The sequence below is a fragment of the Mus pahari genome, chromosome X (genome assembly GCF_900095145.1).
Source record: "Mus pahari chromosome X, PAHARI_EIJ_v1.1, whole genome shotgun sequence".
NCBI classification, from domain to species: domain Eukaryota; kingdom Metazoa; phylum Chordata; class Mammalia; order Rodentia; family Muridae; genus Mus; species Mus pahari.
Window position 1 is genome coordinate 119,495,835 of NC_034613.1, and position 23,102 is coordinate 119,518,936.

A 23,102-nucleotide genomic window follows, 5' to 3' on the forward strand; every position below is an offset into this window, starting at 1 on the left:
AAAAAAAAAAAAAATTTACATGGAAATTAGTGTTGGTAAGGGTAGCAGTCAGAATAGACCCATGATCTTGTCTGTAATTTACTGCACGCAATATTTAGAGCACCACACTTACAATGGTTTGTGCCTCTTTTGATAATTAATTGTTTCCAATATGTCACCTTTTCTCAGCTTTTTGGTTAAGAGCAAGTGTATACCTAATGTATGTAAGAGTCGATGTCAATGCTTTTATTTCAAGGAAGGTGAAACTTTCATTCTTGTGGGGCTACAGAGGGTAATATTATTGACTAAACTCTTAGAATCATCAAATTGTTAGGCCAAGCACCTGGTCTAGTCCAAGCCTTGCATTTTAAAGTTTCATACACTGAGACTTTCTTCCACTAAGTGACATGGTAAATGTTAACAGACCTGTTGAGTAATTGCACTGGCACTGAAAAGCAGTCTCCAGGCAGAGTCAACTAGCTTTTTTTAACTGCTGTTTCCCCTCTGAAACTAACTTTATGCTCCAGCAACTACATATCCCGTAGGTAGGTCCATGATTAGTAGCATCAGGAAGAGGACATAATTTTATAACTTTCAGCTTCACAATGGCAAAAGGTGGGGTGGGAGTAAGAAGAGTGGGGGATATGGAGAGGACGGAGTAATCACTGCCAAATATTTTCAGGTGTTAGGATCATAATAAGGCATTGGCTTTGAAAAATATTCCACACAGAAATACCGGCATCCATATGTACTGCTGAGATAACAAAGAGACTGAGGAGAATAAGCCTGTGTCTAGAGAACACTGGCTATTCCAGAATAGCGGAAAACATGGGGTGATAGATCAAGCATTTGGCAGTATACAGCTATAGTTCTAGTCTCCTGGCTGGGAAAATACAAGTGTATTTTATAAAAAGATGTCTTGGTCTGTGACTAATCAGTAATTTTTGGAGAAAGAGTGGCTATATTTTTGATAGTTTCCCCCCTTAATTTTTAGGAAATGTGCAGAAAAATCTGTTTATAAATTAAGTGGAAACTATTTTTGTTCATTTTTGGATGGAGACTGGAAACATCTGAATCATTCCCAACTGTGTGGTTTGTTATGTTGTCTGAAAAGGAAAAGGGAGTACTGTGTGTGTGTGCACACACACTCGTGAGTAAGAGACAGGGGTGAGGGAAGAAGGGAAGGCAGGAGAGAGAAAGGGAGGTGAGGGAGACACACTTGAGGAATTTCCTCCTCCCAGTTCTGAGTGGGAAAGGGGATTCTTACTTCACATAAAACAGAGAAGCCTGACTTAATGTCATATGCACATACTTCTTTATGTTAATTTAAGATTAGAAAGCATTTGTGATTGTTCACCTTGGTTCTGTTCTAAAGAGAATGGAGAAAGCCAGCTAGCTGGCAGAAGCTATGGGGGAGACAACCTAATAAGCATATTCCCCTGGCTCTGTGAGGAACAGCAAGTTCTGTCAGAAAAGAGCAAGAATGACGATTCTCTGTCTCTCTCTCTCTCTCTCTCTCTCTCTCTCTCTCTCTCTCTCTCTCTCTCTCACACACACACACACACACACACACACACACAAGTTGACTTTTAAGGTCATTGACTGGTGCAGTGCTCCTTTTTACTTTTATATTCAACCTCCTTGGCTAGAGTTAGTGACCTACCTATAATGTTGTAAATGAAAACCAAACAAACTATTATGGTATGTATATAAGAAAGATTTGGAGCCAAAAGGTAGTTTGTGTGTTTGTTTGTTTGTTTTGAATGAAGCTGAGGACTTGTGGGGGTACCTATATAATGTTTTATGATCTTATTTATTTAGTATTCCTATAGAGTTGAGATTCAGGGCACACAGCCTTCAGAACGGGACCAGTGCTTTAATTCATTCAAACAGTACTTATGGTCCTGACATTTACATGCACCTTACTTAGTTCATGATATATTCTACACTTTTATAAAACTGCCTCACATTTCAGATTTTCTATTTATACCAACTCCTTCCCTTATAAAAGGCTAATATTATTGTATTATCAAATGTTGGCTTTATATAAAGAGGCCAATTTCAGTGCCTCTCTCACCGATAGACTTCAACTTGATATTCTAAAATCTGCTTTTTATCATTTGCTGCTCACTTAAATTTTCCCCTCATGACTCTCAATTTTGCCCATTTCATCTACTCGGGTGAACTTCCTAACTGCATACAAAATGTCCATTCTGGCTTTTTTTCCCTCTACATTCACCAGTGTTGTTCTCTTAGCCTGCTTAGGAACTCTACCCACTCTTTAGAGCTCAAGCCAAACCCCATAGGTCTGTTCTAATACACTACAGGGACATTTTAAATTCCTTGAGGCCAGATACAATGGTTTTGTTTCTTCAGTCTCCTTCTTTGTGTTTGTCAAACACATACATAGTGCCTCTTAAAGAAATCCAAAGAAATTAGGTCTTCATAATGACATGGGGGGTTTGTTTATTTGTTCTATTTTTTTGGAGGCAAAATTTTGATTTTAGTTTTGTTTGTTTGTTTTTTTATGTAACACACTCTGACCTTGAACTCACAATCTTTCTGAACCTGATTCCTGGGTGCTAGGATTATAGGCCAGAACCACTATGCCCAGTGTTAGAATTATGTTATAGGAAGTATACTAGTGCACCTGGTTTGATTTCATTCTCATCTTAGTAGACATAAATCATTCTTGCCATTATGAATACCTTGGATGTCTAAAAATGTCTCCTGTTGAACTACTGACAATTTTCAAACCCAGAGCATGAGCAAATGTATGACATGTCCTTAATCATAAGTGCCTATTCATTTTGATTACTGGATTTTCCAACTGCCTAACCCTATGATGACATCTGTATAAATCAGACATGATTATTATAATTCTCTTTGAGAGTGATGTCTTCACATTTCCATGCCCACAGCCTGCCAAAAATGTAGCTGATAAAAACCAGGAGGAATGGAGGAATTTCCTGGAAGGGATAAACAAACACATTTTCCTTTCCTCATTCTATTTCCTCTAATTCACCACTGCAAATAATTGTTAAATGTAGCTATATTTACATATCAAGACTCTTGTTATTACAGTATATTACCTGGAACTGGATTAAGCTTTTTCCATTGGAAAGTCACACACACACACACACACACACACACACACACACACACACAAATAAAGGTTGAGACAGAGCTAAACATTCCCAGACAAAGAGTAAGGAGATATAAGAATTGGAGAATGTTCAAAGGAAAGCTACAGTAAAAGTTAAAGGGTTAGAAAGAAAGGTATCATTGAATTGCATCACTTTGATTACTGTCCTTCTTCCTACTCAGTCACTCTGTTGTCCTGCCACTCACCCTCATTCTGCCACTGCCTTGCCCCAGTCTGTGCACCCACTTGACACCCACTTTTGTTGGCTAAGACAGAAGATACCCTCTCAAGTATGTACCAGTAAGCATTTGATTACATCTGAAGCAATATGAGTATGAATATAAACATGAGAAGATACATATCTTTATGAAAGACTGGATTGGGAAGAGGGTATATTTGCATAAATATGTAGGCACTGTCATCTGCGAGGGTGTACATATCTACTTGAATCTGTGACTGAGAATGCCTCTGTGGTGCTATATCGGTGTGCCTATCCAGATGTGTCACTGTATATGAAGATGAACATCTGTGATATCTACTGACAAGTTGGGCAGGTGGGGATCATGAGTGTAAGACTTTCTGTAGGCACCTTAGGGAGGGTTAGAGACTCAAGAATAACCTACCCTAAAGCTTGGCCATACAAGGTTAAGGATCACTCTAATAAATGAGCCAGACCTCTATGCTCAATTAGGAAAATCTTCAGTATAGACCAGGGTGGGTTACTATAGATGAAAGGAGAGGTAAAAAGTTTTTGTTATATCTTATTTACTTGGGTCTAGAATAACAGTTGTTAAATATAGCAAGAAAAGCAGCACACAATTTAATAAAATTTCTGTCAAACTTAAATAATAATAAACAATAGTTGGGATTTATGTTTGTTGAGGTGTGGATAGTAATGGGTGAATGTGGATAGGAAGGCTAACATCAGGGGATTTCTCAGCTAACCCTGTCTTCACCCTTCAACTCTAGATCCTACAGTTACTATTGCTTATAAAGCTGGCATCTGTTGTCTCTGAACTGTTCAAGACTTCTCCCCCATCATATGTATGTATAAATCTAGAACCATGTATGGTGTTGAATGCCTGCAGTCTTAGAACTTGGGAGGTAGAGGAAGAAGGGTCAGGAGTTCAAGGTCATTCTTGGGTCATAGTGAGTTTGAGTACACCCTCGGATACATGAGAATGTGTTACAAACAAAACATCAAAACCAAATAAAAACAGCAGAAAAGCAAACACAGGCAAGGGCATGTTAGCATATGCCTAAATCTCAGCACTTGGGTGCAGTAAGGGGGAGGGTCACTGCAAGTTTGAAGCTTGCCTGATCTACATAGTGAGTTCTGGACCATCCAGGACTACATAGCAAGACTGTGTCTCAAAGATAAGAAAACAGAACATGATTCTAAAACAGGCAAAAAAAAGTCTGAATAATTCTGTAAATGGCTGTGTGGGTGTCTGAGTAAATTTATTTTCATTTCATCTCTACTAAAACTGCTTTCTAAGACTGATCTGAATCCTTGTTTTCTTCCTTCTAAGACTTCATCGATTTCTCTGGCTCTGCACTCATGTAGTATTAATAGGAGCCTGTGCTGGAAGATATTTCCTGTTGTCATCTCTCTAGCTTAAGAGCAAGTTTAGCAAATAGAAACTCCAATTATGTGTGTCCCTCCTTTATGTTTTGAGGCTGTTTTGTCACTGGTCTTTTAGTCACTAGTGGCTGAGCTAAATAACTACTTTGAGCATACTTCAAAAGATGATGGATGATTCAGATTACTCTCTGGTTGGAGAGAATCTTGTCTGTTACTACTGGACAAAGGAACCTATTACATAAATATAATACATGTAAGGAAGCAAGAATTATTGAAGTTAGAGTATTGGCATTTGAATATGGAAATATGGTAATGTCTCTTAAGTCCATGAACATTTGATATAATGAGATAATGCCTCATTCTTTGTCTCAGTCAATGATAGAAGAAACTTTAACTGTACCATCGGGAATTTGGATTAGAGAATCCTTCCATCATTTGACAATTAATGAACTCTTACTTTGTTTATTGAACATTTTGGACATAGTAGTGGGAGTGGAAGCTATAAGAAACACAGTCTTTGTCACATTGGGGCTTTGAGCTTAGTAGGGAGGACAGACAATTGAAAAATCCAGTTCAGTTTGATTGCTAGCGTGATAGAGATCTGCACAGGTTGCTCTGAAGCCCAGAGTTTAGAACAGGGAAAAGATGTTATTAGACTCAGAACTGAGAATCGGAGATGGATTTGTGTTTGAAGAAGGGTCAGATTGGAAAGACTCCACGAGGAAGGGACTGACTAGGACTTGATGAAGGACTGCAGTGGTTTTAGATGGTGAAGAGACTTAAAGAATGCTTGAATTGGGGATGTCTTAAAAAGAAAGGCACTGAAGACAGAAATAAAGAAGTTAGGAAGAGACAACATGTAATTATGGATCATTCAACATTCCTTTGTCAAATATTTGCTGACCACCTATTAGATGCCAGGCAACAGAAAAGATGTTACAGGGATAAACACAGCTTCATCTCAACTCTGGTGGAACAAGGAGAGACAGACAATTGAGAACATCGTTACAAAATAATGTAAGCACAAGAAGTTATGAGAACCGTGGAAGGACAGTAGGTTTTGGACTTCCTTATTGGGGAATTGGGGCAAAGTCAGGGGATGAGGATGTTCTTGTTAAGAGAACAGAATGTGTTCAAACATCTGGCAGGTAGAACCAACAGAATGTTATAAGAACTGTAAGGGCAAGGATCTAGAAGGAATTGAAATTCAAGTTTTTCTTGTGGCTGAAAAATGGCGCTAGAGGAGTAGATTTAATTGGCTTCAGAATGGAGGGTCAGCCATTCAAAAGCAAGCTGAGATGAGGGTCAAGGGTTGACTCTCACAGCCCACTCCTGCTTAGAAATTATATATGAAGGAAGAACAGATGAAAGAGAAAGAAAAAAAACCTGTAGCCAAACGATTGGCAGTGAGGAGGGGCGATGCAAGGAGAATGGAATTTGGAGGCTTTCATAGTGATGAGTGTTATCAAAATAAAGGCTACATTTAGGTTTATTCAGAAGGTACAAGGAAAATTGACCTGTTTAAGCTAAATATTTACTGAACTCGGGCGTGCATCCAAGGAGGAAGGGAAGCGTGCAGAATGGTTTGAGTCGCATTCCTGGTCACGACAGAAGTGGAGGTTCGAGTCTGTGTTCAATGTTTGCAGAGACGTCTGAATGAGAAAAGGGAGACGGTGACAACCCATTTTACCTGTTTGAGAGTCTGCCATTTTCTAACAGAGCTGAAGTGGAGTTGACCTGTGTGATACACATCTAGAACGTCATCTGCATCTCATTGTAGGACATGGCTTATGTCTCTACAACAGCAAATAAGTGTTGGGGGAAAGAATAAACTCTGGCATAAGGATGTGGGCTTCAGTTTGTCGACCAGATGGTGTGTTCTGTTGTTGAAAGGCCATATGTAATTGATATATAAAGTGACAGACTGAAGCAAAAGCAAAGTAAGTATTTCTAAGACAAACACTTAGCGAAGAGAAGAAGAAGAAGGTAGAGTATGAACTGCCAAGCATATTAAGATTCTGGCTTCTGGTTTTTGGAGGAGCAAGAAATGTTCATATCTAGATAGGAAGAAAAAAAAAGAAAAGAAATAAAGGGTGATGAGTGGGAGTGGTAGCACCGACTGACATATTTTCTTTGCTTGTGGAGGCAGGTTCCCACTATGACTCGAACTCATGGATAATCTTCCTGCCTCAGCCTCTTGAGTGCTGGGATTACCAATGGATGGATGGATGGGTGTGCATGTGTGTGTGTGTCTATTGATAATATATATGTATATATAACTATATATACATATATGTTAATATATACATATATGTTTATTCAGTTCCCATATCAAAACCCCAAAGTTGTGATCTTGCCTAGGTATAGAAAATATTCACCCTGTATCTTTTGGAAAGCTAGCTAGAAAACAGGCTTTTGATGGCAATAATTGATGTCTTAATAGAACAAACAGAAAAGCTGGCCCCCTTTCCAGGTGTTAAGATTGGCTGTGTCTGGCCCGTGTGTGTAAGTGTTCATGTGTGTAACTACATATGCCTCCCTGGAATGCAGCATGGCAAGTGTAGAGTCAGGACAGCTCTGTGTCAGAAGAGCAACCTCTCTTCCTTTAATAAAAATCTCTTTTTTTTAAAAAAAAACATGACTAAGTTTCTTGAGAGACTAAATAAAAAAGAATGTTACCTTAAGTAACCTGTACCTAAAGAAGTGAGTTTTTTTTTTAAAAGCAATTATTTGGGTGAGTCACAGAGGGCGTTTTGAAAAATGGGATGCTGTCTGAAAGAAGAGTGGTCTGTGCTTGGCTTCCTGGACAGAAAATCGTGTTCTTTAGTAAAGGAACTGGAGAGCTCAAAAAGGCCAAGCCTATACAGCACAAATGAAATGGAATTAGGGTGAAAATGGAATCAGTGTAGACTGCCAATTTAGCTAACACAGGCCTCTTACGATCTCAATTATGGAAGCCAGCCAAATCATCCCTTCTTTTTGTGCTGTTTAGACACATGGACAAGTTTGTGAGAGCCAGACTGTAGTCATTAGAAGGTGAAGAGGGTCTCAGAGTTTTATAAGCTCAAATGGCTTCTCACCCTAACAAAAGGGAAATGCAGAGAGACTCAGAGGTAACCTCCTGTAGCAGGAAATGGGAACTTCATCCTGCTCTCTCTGCCAACCTCCTGTCCCTGTTTCTTCCCAGCAGATATCTCCATTCCAATCTCCCCTGCCACTTTGGCTCTCTTGCTGTGATGGTTGTACTGACTGGGCTAGGACGGAGGGAACCTAGCCCAGTCATTAACTGGAATCCATGTGCAAGGAGCAGAACCCAATTACAATAACAAAGAGACACGTTTATTTTGACACGAGAAGATTTTGTGTGCATGCACACACAAACACACACACATAAATCAACTTTGTTTACTAGACATGTTATAGACAAGATAATTCCGTGGCCAAATCAATCACATCATTCAAACCTAGAGTGTCCCCGAAAGTTTAGTTCTCAATGATTTGTGAGTGTTGGGTATTTTGGAAACGATGGATGAGGAGATAGGCTGCAAAATTGCTTCAGTTCTTTGATTCCCTCTGCGTATGTTCATTATTGAGAATCAATTTCAATTTGAAAGAAGGCTTTCATTCCTTCCAAATGACTGGAAGTAAGTAAATGTTCAGTGTTTTCCCCCAAATTACGTCTTATAATGTAAGAAAACAGTGGCAAAAAGCCATCAACAGATGGTGTTTTCATTAGCCAAAGATTTATTTTTCAAAGCATTTTTCATATTAATGAAGCAAGGTTGAAATTAGAGTCATCTTGTCAGCTCTAGAACTGTGTTGTTAAAATGGACTGGCATTCTGTAAATTGCTAGGGGGCCAGAGCAAACTAACCATTTGCCATAATTTTGTGATGGTAACCCAAGGCCTGTAGTCTAACCAGACCCCAAATTATGTGTTCAGCCCTAATTTTTCTTTTCCGTAGCTTTTTACAAGCCATGAGTCTCAGTTCAGGGCCATAAATGAGGAACACACAGCAGGGATCTTAGTCCTGCTCTGCAGTATGAATTATTTATGATAAATCCATTTCAAGGCCAGTGTTGCAACAGGTTGCAAGTACTTGTTCAAAAACATTTCTCCCAGTGGAATCCTATGTTTGAATGGAAACACATTGTAGTGGGAAACACAGACTTTTGAATAGCTTTTTTTTTCTTCTCTGGGTTTTTCAATCAATGGGCTATTTATCAAATATCACAGTGTAATGATTTTTGATATGTGGGATTTCCATTTATCTGGGAATGTGGACTACTCAGCCAGAGGAAATATTTGACTGATTGGATCCATTAGTGATTTCCCCTCTCTAATTTACACTAGCCCCTTTGATCAAAGTGAGCTCTATTCTTTTCACTTTATGGTTAAACTTTTGGAGCGGAGTCTAGGCTTGCAGTCTTCTGATGTACTCTTAGCCCATATGATTTAGCAGCTATTTCCAAAGCCCAACTGAAACTCCCTCTACAAAGGTTACTCGCATTTGAAATGTAAATAAAGAAAATAATAATAATAAAAGAAAAAAAAAACAAAGGTTACTTGTGGCCTCTGATTACCCAATCCCGTCCACCCCTCATCTTTTAAAACGAATTTCCACATTTCTCATGGTCTTTGTATATTTGACAGTGATCAGTCTTTTCCTGAAACATGTTTATCTTGATTATCCTCTGAGCTTGGCCCAGATGTGCATTTGTAACTGCCTTGAGTATTGCAGAATCTTCACAACCAGTGTTCCTGTCTCCCAGTCTTTCCTGTTTTTCTCGGTACCCCATACTGCTGCTAGGTTAATATCCCAAATGATTATGTCATTTCCTTATTCAACACTAAAACAAATAGGTACACACTCATTTATACATTCAAAATCCTCAAAACAGGGCTTTTCCCCCTGACCTCAGACAGGTTCTACTTATATAGCATTGGCTGGTCTAGAACTTGCTCTCTAGCCCTGACTAGCCTGACACCCAAATAGTTATGCATATCTTTATTTCCCAAGTTCTTAGACTAATGGTGTATATAACCATACTCAACAAAACAAGGCTTCAAGCTCCTTTTCCATTCTTGAACCCCATGTTCTAGCCAAATTACACTCTTAGTTGATACTGAACAAAAACACTATGTTTGTTCTTGAGAGTGGAAGTACATAGTAACTGAACAGCAGTTCAAACTCCTAAGCTCAAATTATGTTCCTGCCTCAGCTAACTGAGGAGCTGGGACTACACGTGTGTGCCACCACTTTGGCTGCTGTATTTTAATTTTTGTTCATCTTATTCTTTGTCCCTGAAACACCATGCCATCCATCATCTCTGTCTGTTAAATTCCTACTCGTCCTTCAAGATCCATCTTAACTTCCTCAGCTTTGAAGTCACTGCACCTTAACACAGTAGATGAGCAATATGTTTTTGTTGTAGTAAATCTCTGAACTATCATTTCTTCTTTTTCCCTTTAACATCTATTTAGTCTAGTGATGGTGCCTAATTCAGTGATTGCTGCTGTTTGTTCCCTTCTCCTTCTCCCTAATCCCATCTCTTGAGAATACAGATTTAGATGGGAACAGAATTAAAGGAAGACACCTCAAGAAATAAATGAAATAAAGCCGGGGTGGCATGGGTTACTTCCAGGGAACTAAAGCTAAGGTAATCAAGAAAGATCTGTGGACTAGAGACTTTTCTATTGCTATAAAACACCAAGACCAAAACTAACTTAGAGAACAGAGAGTCGATTTTGGTTTACAGTTCCAGAGGGATAAGAGTCCATCATGGTGGGGGGCCTGGCTACAAGCAGCAGACATGGAGACAGGAGTAGGAAGCTGAGAAGTCACTTCTTTGTCTTTACTGAGAAGCAAAGAGAGCAAACTAGAAATGGGGTAAGGCCATACGTTCAAAGCTCACGGTCTTAGGGTTTTAGCACTGTGCAGAGACACCATGACCACAGCAACTTTTACAAAGAAGAACCTTTTAATTGGGGCTGCCTTACAGTTTCTGAGCTTTTAGTCCATTATCATTATTGCAGGGCACATGGTGGCACACAGGCAGATATAGTGCTGAAAAGGTAATTGAGAGTTCCACATCTGGATTGGCAGGCAGCAGGAGACTGTCACACTGAGACCTCAAATACTAGCCCCTAGTGACAAACCTCCTTCAAAAGGCCACACCTTCTAATAGTGCCACTCCCCATGGGCCCTTGAGACCATTTTTATTTAACCCCCAGCCCCAATAATACACTTTCTTCAATAAGACTGCACTTCCCAGAACCTCTTCCAACAGTGCTAAACTGTTCAAATGCCCAAAGTTTATGGAAGATATTTCACCATCACAATGTGACATAAAGGGAAACAAGAGTTTAGCAGGTTCTTAAAATTCCCTTTGAGAACAAGTGAAATCAGATGAGCTGGCCTAGATGTACATACATCTATATACATAAAGCCCTTGCAGCACATTCAAAAAAACAATGATAAAGTTATTAAGGAGCCATAACTGCTTACTAGACAGGAAAGGAAGGATCCAAGATCACGAGTCTCCTCTCTTTGTCTATATCTCTTTGCTCCTTAGTGTCCCTCCCACACCCACTTTCCATAAAGTGAACTTTGAGCAGCTATAAATCATAGCAACATGAAGGTAACAATGAAACAGCAAGCCTGACCCAGGGAAAGAACAGGACCAGAGCGAGGGTCAGGAAATTGGGGTATTATGTTTGGAACAGATTTGGTGAGGGATTGAGGTAGTGGAAAGGAAAGTATTATATACTGAGAATCCAGGAAGCAGCTCTCAACGCTAACATTTGGTGATAAGGAAAGATGAGCATCCTTGATCAATATAGAGAGACATATTTTAGTTTTCACACAAGGAATGGGAGAGAGTACCTTGCTCAACAGAAAACATGTTAAAGTGGTACATACTAGTAAAACTGAAATACCTGAAAAGTGTTTCTGATGTGGACCTAAAAGAAGCTGTGTATCAGAAAATGATGGTAAATAGATATTTTCTTGATAGAATCAAGCTTTGTGATTGAAATTTTTAGTGTCTATGGAAGGAAAAGCAGTGAGTTACAAAATTTTGTATTGGTGAATATCATATTCAAGGTACACTATATGTTCATGAATAGACGTGTCCATAAGTATATAATGTTATAAACAAAAATGCAGAACATTATGGTTTAAAAAGTTAGAGATAAATTCCTACGCCAGTCTACAAAGTTGTGAATGGCACGTCTTCCCCAATCAGGGCAGATGTATACATTTCTTGGCCTGTAGCAGAATTGATAAGTCTGAGATACAACTCTCTTGAGCTGATGGTGTGGCTCAGCAGTAAGGCACTTGCTTCGCATGTGTGAGGCCTTCAGCTCTGTATTCATGGAGGGGCATATACTTACAATTCTGGGACTTCGTGGGCTGAGGCAGGAAGATGTAAGTATAAAGCCAACATGGGCTATATGAGGATCCATCTCATCTTTATGCCTCCTCCCTGAGAAAGAGGAAGAAAGCTCAGTCTTTTGGCTGATTAACTTCCATATTATATTGGTTCTCAAGTTTATTGTTTTCTTTTCCCTTTCTCCTTTTTTCCTGCTGGCTTCATACCCTCTGTGATGGCAGCAAACTCTCGAGATGAACCTCACCAACCTGGTTAAGCGCAACAGTGAACTAGAGAATCAAATGGCCAAACTAATACAGATCTGCCAACAAGTTGAGGTATGTACCAGTAACATTTGCAATTCTTTCATTGGATCTGACCTGGGTGATCTGTGGAGGAACTTCAATTTTGCCAGATTGTAGCTTAGCCATTTGGGGTGAAGGACTGAAACTCTAGTATAGATGATCTCTCATGCCTTTAGCAATTTTATTCCAAGAAAGGTCATAGATGGGTGAGTTTTCAGATTTGCTAATATAGTTTGTGGGGAACAGATGAAGAGGAACTCTAGTCTTTTTGAACAGTAGATGGTATGAGAGTCATTCAGGAAGTGATCCTTCATCAAACTGGATATTATCACTTATAAAGTCATTACTGGACAATTTGGAAATCATAAATCCTTAGGGCACGGTAACAGGCACTCAATAGCCATTCTTTCCTCTCATCACTATTTTTCCCACTGCCTAGCTTCTCCTCCCTTCATCCCCTAGCTCTGGTCCATGCTGCATCCTTACTCATCATCTTGTCACTTATTTTCAATTTCCCCTACTTAGTCTGTTTTTTTTATTATCAACAAATAATTTCTATGATTAAGTTGTCTGTGAATTATGAACTGCTGTGTAAGTAAGTCTAAGGTTTAAAAATATTACTGACATTGAATGATAAAACAGCTTAGAAGGACAATTCAGTGCTTCTTGGCAGAAAAGAGTAATAGAAAAGTGTTATTCTCTCTTCTTTCTTAACTGTTTTTTTTTTTTATTAGATACAGTCTTTACATTTCAAATGTTACCCCTTTCCTAGTTTCCCCTCTGAAAATCCCCTATCCCCTCCCCTCAACCTACCCGCTCCTGCTTCCAGGCCCAGGCATTCCCCTATACTGGGGCATAGAACATTCACAGGACCTAGGGCCTCTCCTCCCATTGATGACTGACTAGGCCATCCTCTGCTACATATGCAGCTAGAGCCGTGAGTCCCTCCATGTGTTTTCTTTAATTGGTGGTTTAGTCCCAAGGAGCTCTGGGGGTTATTGGTTAGTTCATATTGTTGTTCTTCCTATGGGGCTGCAAACCCCTTCAGCTCCTTGGGTACTTTCTCTAGCTCCTTCATTAGGGGACCCTGTGCTCCAGTCAATGGATGACTGTGAACATCCACTTCTGTATTTGCCAGGCACTGGCAGAGCCTCTCAGGACACAGCTATATTGGGCTCACTCTTGTTGGCATCTGCCATAGTGTCTGGGTTTGGTGGTTGTTTATGGGATGGATCCCCAGGTGGGGCAGTCTCTGGATGGTCGTTCCTTTGGTCTCTGCTCCAAACTTTATCTCTGTAACTCCTTCCATGGGTATTTTGTTCCTCCTTCTAAGAAGGATTATGAGCTTCTGGGCTAATGCCCACTTATCAATGAGTGCATATCATGTGTGTACTTTTGTGATTGGGTTACCTCACTTAGGATGATATCCTCCAGATCCACCCATTTGTGTAACAATTTCATAAATTTATTGCTTTTAATAGCGGTGTAGTACTCCATTGTGTAAATGTACCACATTTTCTGTATCCATTCCTCTGTTCAGGGACATCTGGGTTCTTTCCAGCTTCTAGATATTATAAAAAGGCTGCTAATAATACTTAAAATCTAAATATAGACCAGTAAAATATAGGATTTATCATGGGCAGTGATTGGGTCATTTTTTCTAATTTTGCATAGAGTCTTATAATTCACATTTGTGTGGCAGATAATTGCAAGAGATCTAGTTTTTTGTCTTAAATGATGAAAAAATTTTATCACAATCCCAGTTTGAGGTTCCTGTTTAAGACTGAGGAATATCTCCTAAGGCAATGAGTCCTTATGAATAACTAAATCCACATCCCCCAAGTGTTTGGTCTTCTTAAAATCTTGGGTTTCTTCTTATATAGTGAACATACTTAAATGGTGAACATCTCTAGCAGTATAATCTCCACTGAGCATCTCTCTTTATCGAGTACATGAGGTACAGGTGAAGCTCATATGTGAAACTATAGAATGGCATGGTGTGGATGTAGCGAGAAGCAGAAAGAATGGAAAGAAAGATCATTGGAGTGTTAGTGGAAAACTGGATTCCCTACTTGCCTCTTCTATAAACTAACTGGGTACGTGAGTATAAGCTGGTTAGGACCTCTGTGTCAGCATCCTTCCCTCTAAAATGTAAAGTTGAAATGACACCGTGTTTTTCACCATCTTTCCAGATTTCACAGGTCATGGATCTGTCGATGGTTTCTTTATTTTGTTCTTTTTCTGTGGTGCCTCATTCTTTCCAAGAAGGGAGAGACAAAGTAGAAAGTTATTATTTCTGAGTAGTTTCAACCAGTCAGAGTCCCTCTGCATTACATTTTATCAAAGCTTTTGATTATGCTGTTAGATTATAGTGTAAGAAATCTGCACTGCCAAAGGGACAAGAGAATATTGTGAGCAGAAGATTGGATAAGGGGTCCCTCAGCTTAGAATTTGCATGATTGACAGTGGAGTAATAGATAATAGTGAATAAAGTGTGGTTAAAAATAAAATGATCATTGTATTCATTCTAATCAAAAGACTATTAAGGGTAGAGAAAGTAATAGTCAAAAGAGCAAAGTTACACTTTATCTCATTGCTCTTTCATGTTAGAATCACTTTAAAATCGCCTTTTCTGACTCCTGGGAAATTTATCATCCTGGCCAGCTTCACCTAACCATAACACTCTTTGATCTGTTCACAAGCCATGCTAGAAACCAGTGCCAATTTATTTATTTATTTATTTATTTATTTATTTATTTATTTATTTATTTATTTATTTATGCTTCCCTCATATATTATATCCAGACCACAGTTTCCTCTTCCTCCTCTCTTTCCAGCACCCTTCCTATCCTCTCCCCTCCATCCATTCCTCCTCTGTTTCCATTTAGAAAAGAGCAGGCCTCCCAAGGATATCAACCAAACATGGCATATTAAGTTGTAGTCAGACTAGGCACCTCCCCTCCTTTAAGGCTGGACAATGTAACAGGAGGAAAAGGGTCCCTAAAGCAGGCACAAGAGTCAGAGACACCCCCTTGCTCCCACTGCTAGGAGTCCCACAGTAATGCCAAGCTACACAACCATAACATATATGCAGAGGGCCTAGGTCAGTCCCATGTAGGCTTCCTGATGGACAGTTCAGTCTCTGAGTTCCTTTGCGCCCAGGTTACTTGATTCTGTGGGTTTCCTTGTGGTGCCCTTGAGTTCTCTGGCTCCTTCCTCCCCTCTTCCACAGTATTCCCTGAGCTCTGCCTGTGAAACCAGTTCTTTTTATTATTTGCTCTGTTCTTCTGATATGGTAGCAACAGGCCTCCTAAAACAATCCATCATTGTGTTAGTAGGGGAGAATGCACTCTGACCATCGGATAGCAGGTGAGCTTTCTTTCTCTGGGTGCCAGAACACATGCTAAGCAAGTGCTATACCATGGAGCAACATCACAGCCCAAGAAGTGATAGTTAAAGTAGCTTCATAAAGTTAGCATTTAGAAGTTAACCTGTGCCTTAAGGAAGTGGTGCTAGCACTACCATGTGTAGTAGAGTAAGAGGGAATCCCATGGTGATTCAGGAAAGTAGCTATTTAAGTAGCACCCTTAGAGATGATTGTTAAATCCCATTATATAAACCAGTGTGTGATCTGGTTACACAAAAGATCAGCTTTTGATAGTAATGTTTTATGGATATTAGGTTAGGTACAGGAAAATAGCTTAGGCATACTACATACACCCTGTAAAAAACCTACTCTGATGTGGTCACATCTGTTCAGGAGCTATAGATAATGGGATAAAAACACTGAGAACCAACAAAGAACAGCGAGGCAGTATAATAGTGTTGAGCATTATGTATATTTTAGGAGTTACTGCACAGTCTGTTCAGTTTAGGATTCTGTCCTGAATGAAGTTGAAAGGAGTGGTAAGGAGCTGATAGAGAATCTGGTAGGAGTTTGGGGAAAGGGTTTGCAGGTGAGTGTGATTAGAGATTCCTAAAGAATTGTGTGAGATTCCTAAGATTTAGTCCTGGACAGGATGGCTTATGGCAGTCCATGGCTGTTCTTTATGCCATCGTTCCTTCTGCAAGCTTAGAGATAAGCCCTTACCTTCCCCTTTAATAACAGGGTGCGTCCAGACTACCTATTATAATCATTCAACACAGAGCCTGTATGTCCAAAAGGCTCCAGGGCAAGCCCCAGGATTAGTAATGCAGTTAAAGGAGGGACTTGAGATTTCAAGAATACTCCTAAGTACCTTATACACTGAAATAAATAGCAGGATAATGCTAATTATGAGAGCCAGACACTGAATGGTGTCTGGACTTTACCCCCAACTTTATCTTATCCAGATTTGTCTGCAGAGAATGACTATATTCACAGTGTAATTTAAGCGTTTCACATTGGGTGCTGGTGGAGGATGCCAGCTACAACACTCTGGCAAGAACAGGACGAGGTTCTATTCCTGACAAACCTGTTCCCCTTCCTTATTGTTGGAGAGTGTTTTTGTCACAGATTGACATTTCATAAAGAGTCCATAAATACTGCCTCCCCATCCTAGTTTTTCTTTCTCTTCCCTATTCTCCTCAGAAAGTAAACACAGTTTGAGTCTTCCTATTATTACAGAAACAGATCAAGATCACCACAGATTTATTAGTTGAATAGCAGTTTATACTTTTGGCTCAAGTTTCAGAATTCTCAAAAGAAATAGTTGAAATCCGTTTCATTTGGGGCTTGAAAAGAGATAGTTGAAAAACATTTCACGAGGCTGTGCAGATCCATAGCTCTCCTTTAATCTGGTTAAGGAAGGGCATGCTTTGACCTTGATACTCTGGCCACTTGAACTCTATATTTAGTTCTTTGTTCTGGCTCATCAAGCATCCTTTGTTTATTTTTCCAAAGGAAGTGTCTGTATAACGCATAGCTAAGGGAAAATGTATACCAACAGATGGTTACTTCCTTTTGGCATTCCTGAAAATTTGCCAGAGAAGAAAATAGTTAACTACTTACCAATCCGTGCGTCAGTGGTGTTTCTTGGGCATACACTACATATGTGGTGTGCTGAAAGGTTTAGAGAATACAAAAGAAACCCTTAGCTGATGATCTCCGGGGACTTACAGGCTGGCCAGAGAAAGTGCAGCCTCTAGTAAGGAAAGAGGAGTATAAAGCATGGAGCAGTGTAGAGTACAAGCGAAGGTAGTAAGTATATCCCCTCTCACTTTTGTTCTGAGGTTTTAGTCCCGGAGCACCTTAAACAAACAAACACTTTGCTGAACATTTTGCGAGCCACTCTGTCTTATTCCTCTCTCAACTGATACAATACGAGCCCCAATCCACCCTAGAAGCTCTGGGAGCATGTTGATATCTCAGCTGGCTCTTCTCAAGCCTTTCTTGGGACTGGGCAGCACTGCAGTGTCAGGACAAGGGACAAAGGAGAACAGAACAAAGGAGCTGGAGAGAGGGCACTAGGATGGAGTGGTGATGGTGGGGGGAGAGCACTTCCCTTGCATCAAGGAATTTAAGCTCCATGTCTCTACCAGTTCTTCATTGCAATGGTGTTTTGGGAAATCTTCATCTCTTTGATCTTGAAAGTTGAGGTGGCTTTCTGTTCTCCATCTCTGCTTCTATTGCTTGGGTGATTGGCTTGGCATAGGCAAAGATGTGTTTGACTGGAGTCTGACCATTTCTTTGAGTGGAAAGGAAATAGATATTTTAAAGGAAATTAATTTATTTTTTAAAAAAAAGTAGTGCTATCATGATTTCAGCAGTAATCCTTAAATACATGAAGTAGTTGAACTAGAAGGAAGAGTAGAATCTAAGCCATTTGAACACACACATGGAGGATATCATAAAAATGAATGAGTAATTACTGCAAAAAGCATTCAATCGGGATTTTTTTTAATGAGAAAATGCATTTTAGCTAAATGCTGAAGGAGGAAAAAAATAACCCTCTGGAGAGGCAGGAAGCAGTGATATTAATGAAGGTGCAAATGTCAGCTTGCAGGGGAAAATGGTACCCATGCTCTGGGTGTATAACAATAAGTAGAAAATGGTTCCTGCCTCCAAGGCACATGCAGATTGGCCGAGAACCTGTCAGACAAAGTGGCAAATTGAATGTGAAGGAATCCTTGTTGTAATGAAGACAAATGCAAGATGACAGGCTGGCATGGAGGAAGAAACATCCAGATGTGCCTGAGGAGCTAAGAAAAGGATGCAGAGTGGAAGTAAAAATGAAGTTGCCTTGAAAATGATTAAACTTTGCCAAGTGATTGAAGGGGCTGGATGCAGGAATATAAAGAGATGATCAGCACAGAGCTGTTCGGGGGACTAGCAGAAATCCGATTCTACCAAATCTAAGATCGGAGAACCATTGCAAGAGGCAAGTTTGAAGAACTAGCTTGAACCTAGAAAATGAAGAGCTTTGTACATCATGGGCAGATAAAGTTTAGACTTTATTCTTAGGAGTCTAAGGATCTGTAAAATGATTTTAAGCAGATGACTAGTGGGATAAAATCTGTCCTTAGAAAACCACCAACCAAAGAGTACACATGGAGGAACCCATGGCTCCAGGTACATATGTAGCAGAGGATGGCCTTGGTCAGGCATCAATGGGAGGAGAGGCCCTTCGTCCTGTGAAGGGTGGATACCCAAGTGTAGGGGAATGAGAGGGCCAGGAAGTAGGAGTGGGTGGGTAGGTGGGGGAACACTCCCATAGAAGTAGGAGGAGGGGAATGGGTTAGGGGGTTTCCAGAAGGGAAACCAGGAAAGGGGATAACATTTGAAATGTAAATAAAGAAAATATCCAATAAAAAAATAGTCAAGACTCTGGGGTGGTAATTGGAGCAGGAAGTCACAAGTGACTACTTTGATTGTTACTGATACAGAGAAAGCCTATCACCATACCTCCTTAAATCTCCAGATCTTCTTTGATATAGGGAAAGATGAAGGACCTTCCAGAGGCAATGACAGTAAGGTTAGGGAGGAAGGGATAAAATCAAACCTTTCGTAGGAGGCAGAGTTAATAGTACTTGGCTCTGCCCTGGATGACTGTGTAAGGGAGTACTAGGATAATCCCCACATTAGTCCTTCCTTGGTGACTGCATCTATTCCTTTCAACTAGATTAGGAAATACAGAAGTAGTTCTTTTTAGACATTGGTGGTTTGTTGTGCTTGGATAAGAAAGTCAGATAGGAAATGCCTGGTAAGCAGCTGGCTGGCTGACTCTGGATGTCAGGAGAGAGGTCTTGGAAAGAGAAAACACTGGAAGTCACCACTATCTCAGTAGCACTTGAAGCCACAGAGAATGTGCAGGAGAGGCAGATGTTTTGAGAATGTGCAAAGAAGAGGATGGAAGATAGATTGAGAGCGGTCCAGGAGAAAGCAAGCTGTAGGAAAATGCAAGCTGGAAGAAGCTTGATTATGAGAGAGATGGACTGTTAGTTATTATCCTTTGACATACAGAGCAATTGGACACATATACATATGCAATCTCCTAGCTGTCTATTGTTCTTTTTCTGGGTAAATAACAATAGGAATTACTTTTGCCTAACAATAGGAATCAGATCTANTNCCTCCAATCATGCATGCTCAACCTCCCCTTCCTGACTTAGCATCCAGCGACCCTTCCCATACAGGACCAGCTCCCAAGCTTTGAGTGTTACAATTTGCTTCTCCAAGACATGCTCTGTAGGTCCTGGATTGCAGGGTGTTACGGTAGCTTTGGAGNTGAATGGATTGCAGTTGCACTAGCAGCANAGCATTAGGACAGACAGGNTCTCCGAACCACAGTTTCATCAGCTATACAATTTCTAATAATACCTTAAAAGGTAGGATAATTTGGGTAAAGCACCCATTACTGTGTGCCTTATATAAGGTCAAAGCTCCATAAGTGAGAGTGAAAAGAAGAGGGAAGGAGGGAGAGAAGAGGGAGGGAGGAAAAGAGAGAGAATGAATATAGGGAGAAAAGTAGGTAGGAGCAATTGTTAGCAGTCTCCTTAGGATAACACATTTATTGCCAAAGATTTCACACCTTGACCTTAGGACTTGTAGACATTTATTACTGTATATGAGGGGTAGGCCAAGGCCAGTCATTCTAAAAAGGCTTCCAATCAGTTTCAAGCTCAGCAAATATATACTGGAGCCTCCCTTGGGGAGACATGGTGGTAATGAAATTGCAACACCTAAAACTGGGATACCTCAGTCCCAAGGCTCTTTTACTAAAAATGCATGTAACTTCTACAAACATGACAAACTAATGTTTTATGATCATATTTTTCAGCTTTTAAGTTAAGTAGTTTTTATTTAGTAGGCAAAAGGTCACTGCCATTCTACAAGAATAGCTAAGGGATTCTTTCCATCGATGATTAAGTAAACTTGTCTCTTACCATGCCCAAATTCCTTTAGATTACTGCCTCCAAGGAAAAGCAAAAGAAAAGTTTTAGAGATGGACAAATGCATTCAGCTTGAGTAGTTTCAAAGGACAGGGAGTTATTTGGGATTTAGTGTTTGTTAGACAAAAATACTCAGTGAGCTTTTTTTATAAGAGATGGAAGAATAAGAAAAGCATACTTGATAGATCCCAGGAAGGACTTGGGCCTACCAATACATTGTGAGAATAAAATACCCATTTTGAAACCACTGTGGAATTATAGGTGGAGAAAAGTGTTTCCACGAACAATGGAAAATAAGTGCATACTGACCTAGTCAGTCTATTCAGCAGTGACTAATTCAGAGTATTACATTCAATCTTATTAAGTATATAGCAATTGACATTTAATATAGATGGAGAAGCTAAATCTATTGTGCAATCTTAAGTGTGGGTACAACCTATTTTTAGACTACAAAAGAAAACACTTTATAATTTTTCAGGCACCTAATGCATTCAATCCTTCTTCAAAACTATTTTGTGACAATCCTTGATGTATTTGGAGTAAAATAACATTTTTGAGCATGTTAAGTGTTGCAATGGGAATATTTTGAGGGCACAGACACATGATGAGCTTTAAGAATAAAATGGATTTAGATTAATACTATTCCCCAACTCCCTTATCTGTAGGGCAGGTAAGATTTCAAGTGCGGTCATGTCTTTTTAGTCAAAATAGTACACAGAGGCATGCATTTTCATTCTGCTCTCGTACAGTCCTGTGATATGACAAATCTCATATTGTAGTCCCATTCCCTATTTGCTCACTGTTAGAGTTTTACTGCTGTGAACAGACACCATGACCAAGGCAACTCTTATAAGGACATTTAATTGGGGCTGGCTTACAGGTTCAGAGGTTCAGCCCATTATCATCAAGGATGGAACATGGCAGAGCCAGACAGGCATGGTGTTAGAGGAGATAAGAGTTCTGTATCTTGTTACATAGGCAAACAGGAGAAGGCTGTCTTCCAGGCAACTAGGACAAGATCTTAAAGCCCATGCCCACAGTGACACACCTACTCCAACAAGGCCACACCTCCTGATAGTGCCACTCCCTGGACCAAGCTTATACAAATCATCACACTTACCTCCCTCCTCTATTTCCCAGTACTATAGAAATTCCAGAGTTCAGTAAATGACTAGAATATTTGCATAATTTTGGTCTTTCCTGCTTAAGGCTTCACACTTTGCCTGGATTCTCCATTTTTAATTAAAATACTAGCAATCGAGCTAAGGACCTATTCAACCCTTGAATACCTCTAGCTCTCATCTCCAGTTTCCCTTATATCATCTCAACCTAAAGGGGAAAAGTTACTTTGGCTTAAATCTAAAACAACCACCATGACAACTACCATGCACACACAGCTGTCGAGACATCCTTTTTTAAAATCTCTGTCTTTCAAGAGAAGTCCAGCTGCATGGTATGCTTAGCCAGGACCGAGAAGGGAATCATATTTGAATAATTTATTCTTGACACTCTGCTAGAGGCATTCTTGTTCCGATTCTCAGGATTTGTGACAACCTTGTGATAGAGTAGGTGACACCCCCATTTTCAAGCAATGAACCCAATGGTCAGAGAAATGAGGTGCCTTACTCAAGGTCACACATTAGCTGAGATGCAGTTCTAAATCTCTGGCTCCAAACCTTCAGTTCTTGCATTGCATGGTGCAGCTCAGAATGCCTATTTGTTCACTGGCCACTGATTCGTATAAGGAGACAGCTCTGGAGAGCCTACTTTTTCCTCCACTGAATCTGTAGAAGAGCAGATGGTATGTTTGGGGACTTGGCATTCCTTAATCTAAGCCTCATAGACATATATTCTTGCCTTTGGCCTATCTTTGGCAGCCCAGGGTATGTGCCATATCCTAAGAGCCTGACTTGGGGGAAGAAGGAGAAGGAGAATAAAGGAGGCCTCAGGATCATACTCTTATTGCTTAGATTAATTGGGGACCATGAAAGTACGAAAACATAAAGTAGTCAGCTCTAGGCATTAGCACTATCTCACCTATAGACTGTCAGTTTACTCTGGGATCTAGGCTGGTTTGTTGAAATTGCCTGGCAGTGTCCTTCTGCTAAAGGCTGGGCATAACGACAGCACAAAGGAGTGCCTTTGAGACGCAAATTTCCTAAACAGTTTCAAAGAATTGGCAGTAAAGAGGTGTTGCCTCAAGTATACTTAATATTACAATGTTGAAAACAGGCTCTAAAAATAAACATACCACCAAAGTGAAAGCATTTAGATTTTCTCTGTAAGAGTGAATGTGTGTGTGCAAGTATGTGTGTGTGTGTGTGTGTGTGTGTGTGTGTGTGTGT

The 23,102-nt window shown here is 40.0% G+C and overlaps 1 protein-coding gene across 2 annotated transcripts in view; it reads left to right on the forward strand.

Moving 5' to 3' along the window:
* Mid2 (midline 2) overlaps positions 1-23,102 on the forward strand; it is a 100,213-nt gene that overhangs the window by 16,667 nt on the left and 60,444 nt on the right. For both annotated transcript variants that reach the window (XM_029534308.1, XM_021187644.2), the window contains exon 3: positions 12,325-12,420. In XM_029534308.1, coding sequence (XP_029390168.1) covers positions 12,325-12,420 — 96 coding nt within the window. The remainder of the gene's footprint in view (positions 1-12,324; positions 12,421-23,102) is intronic.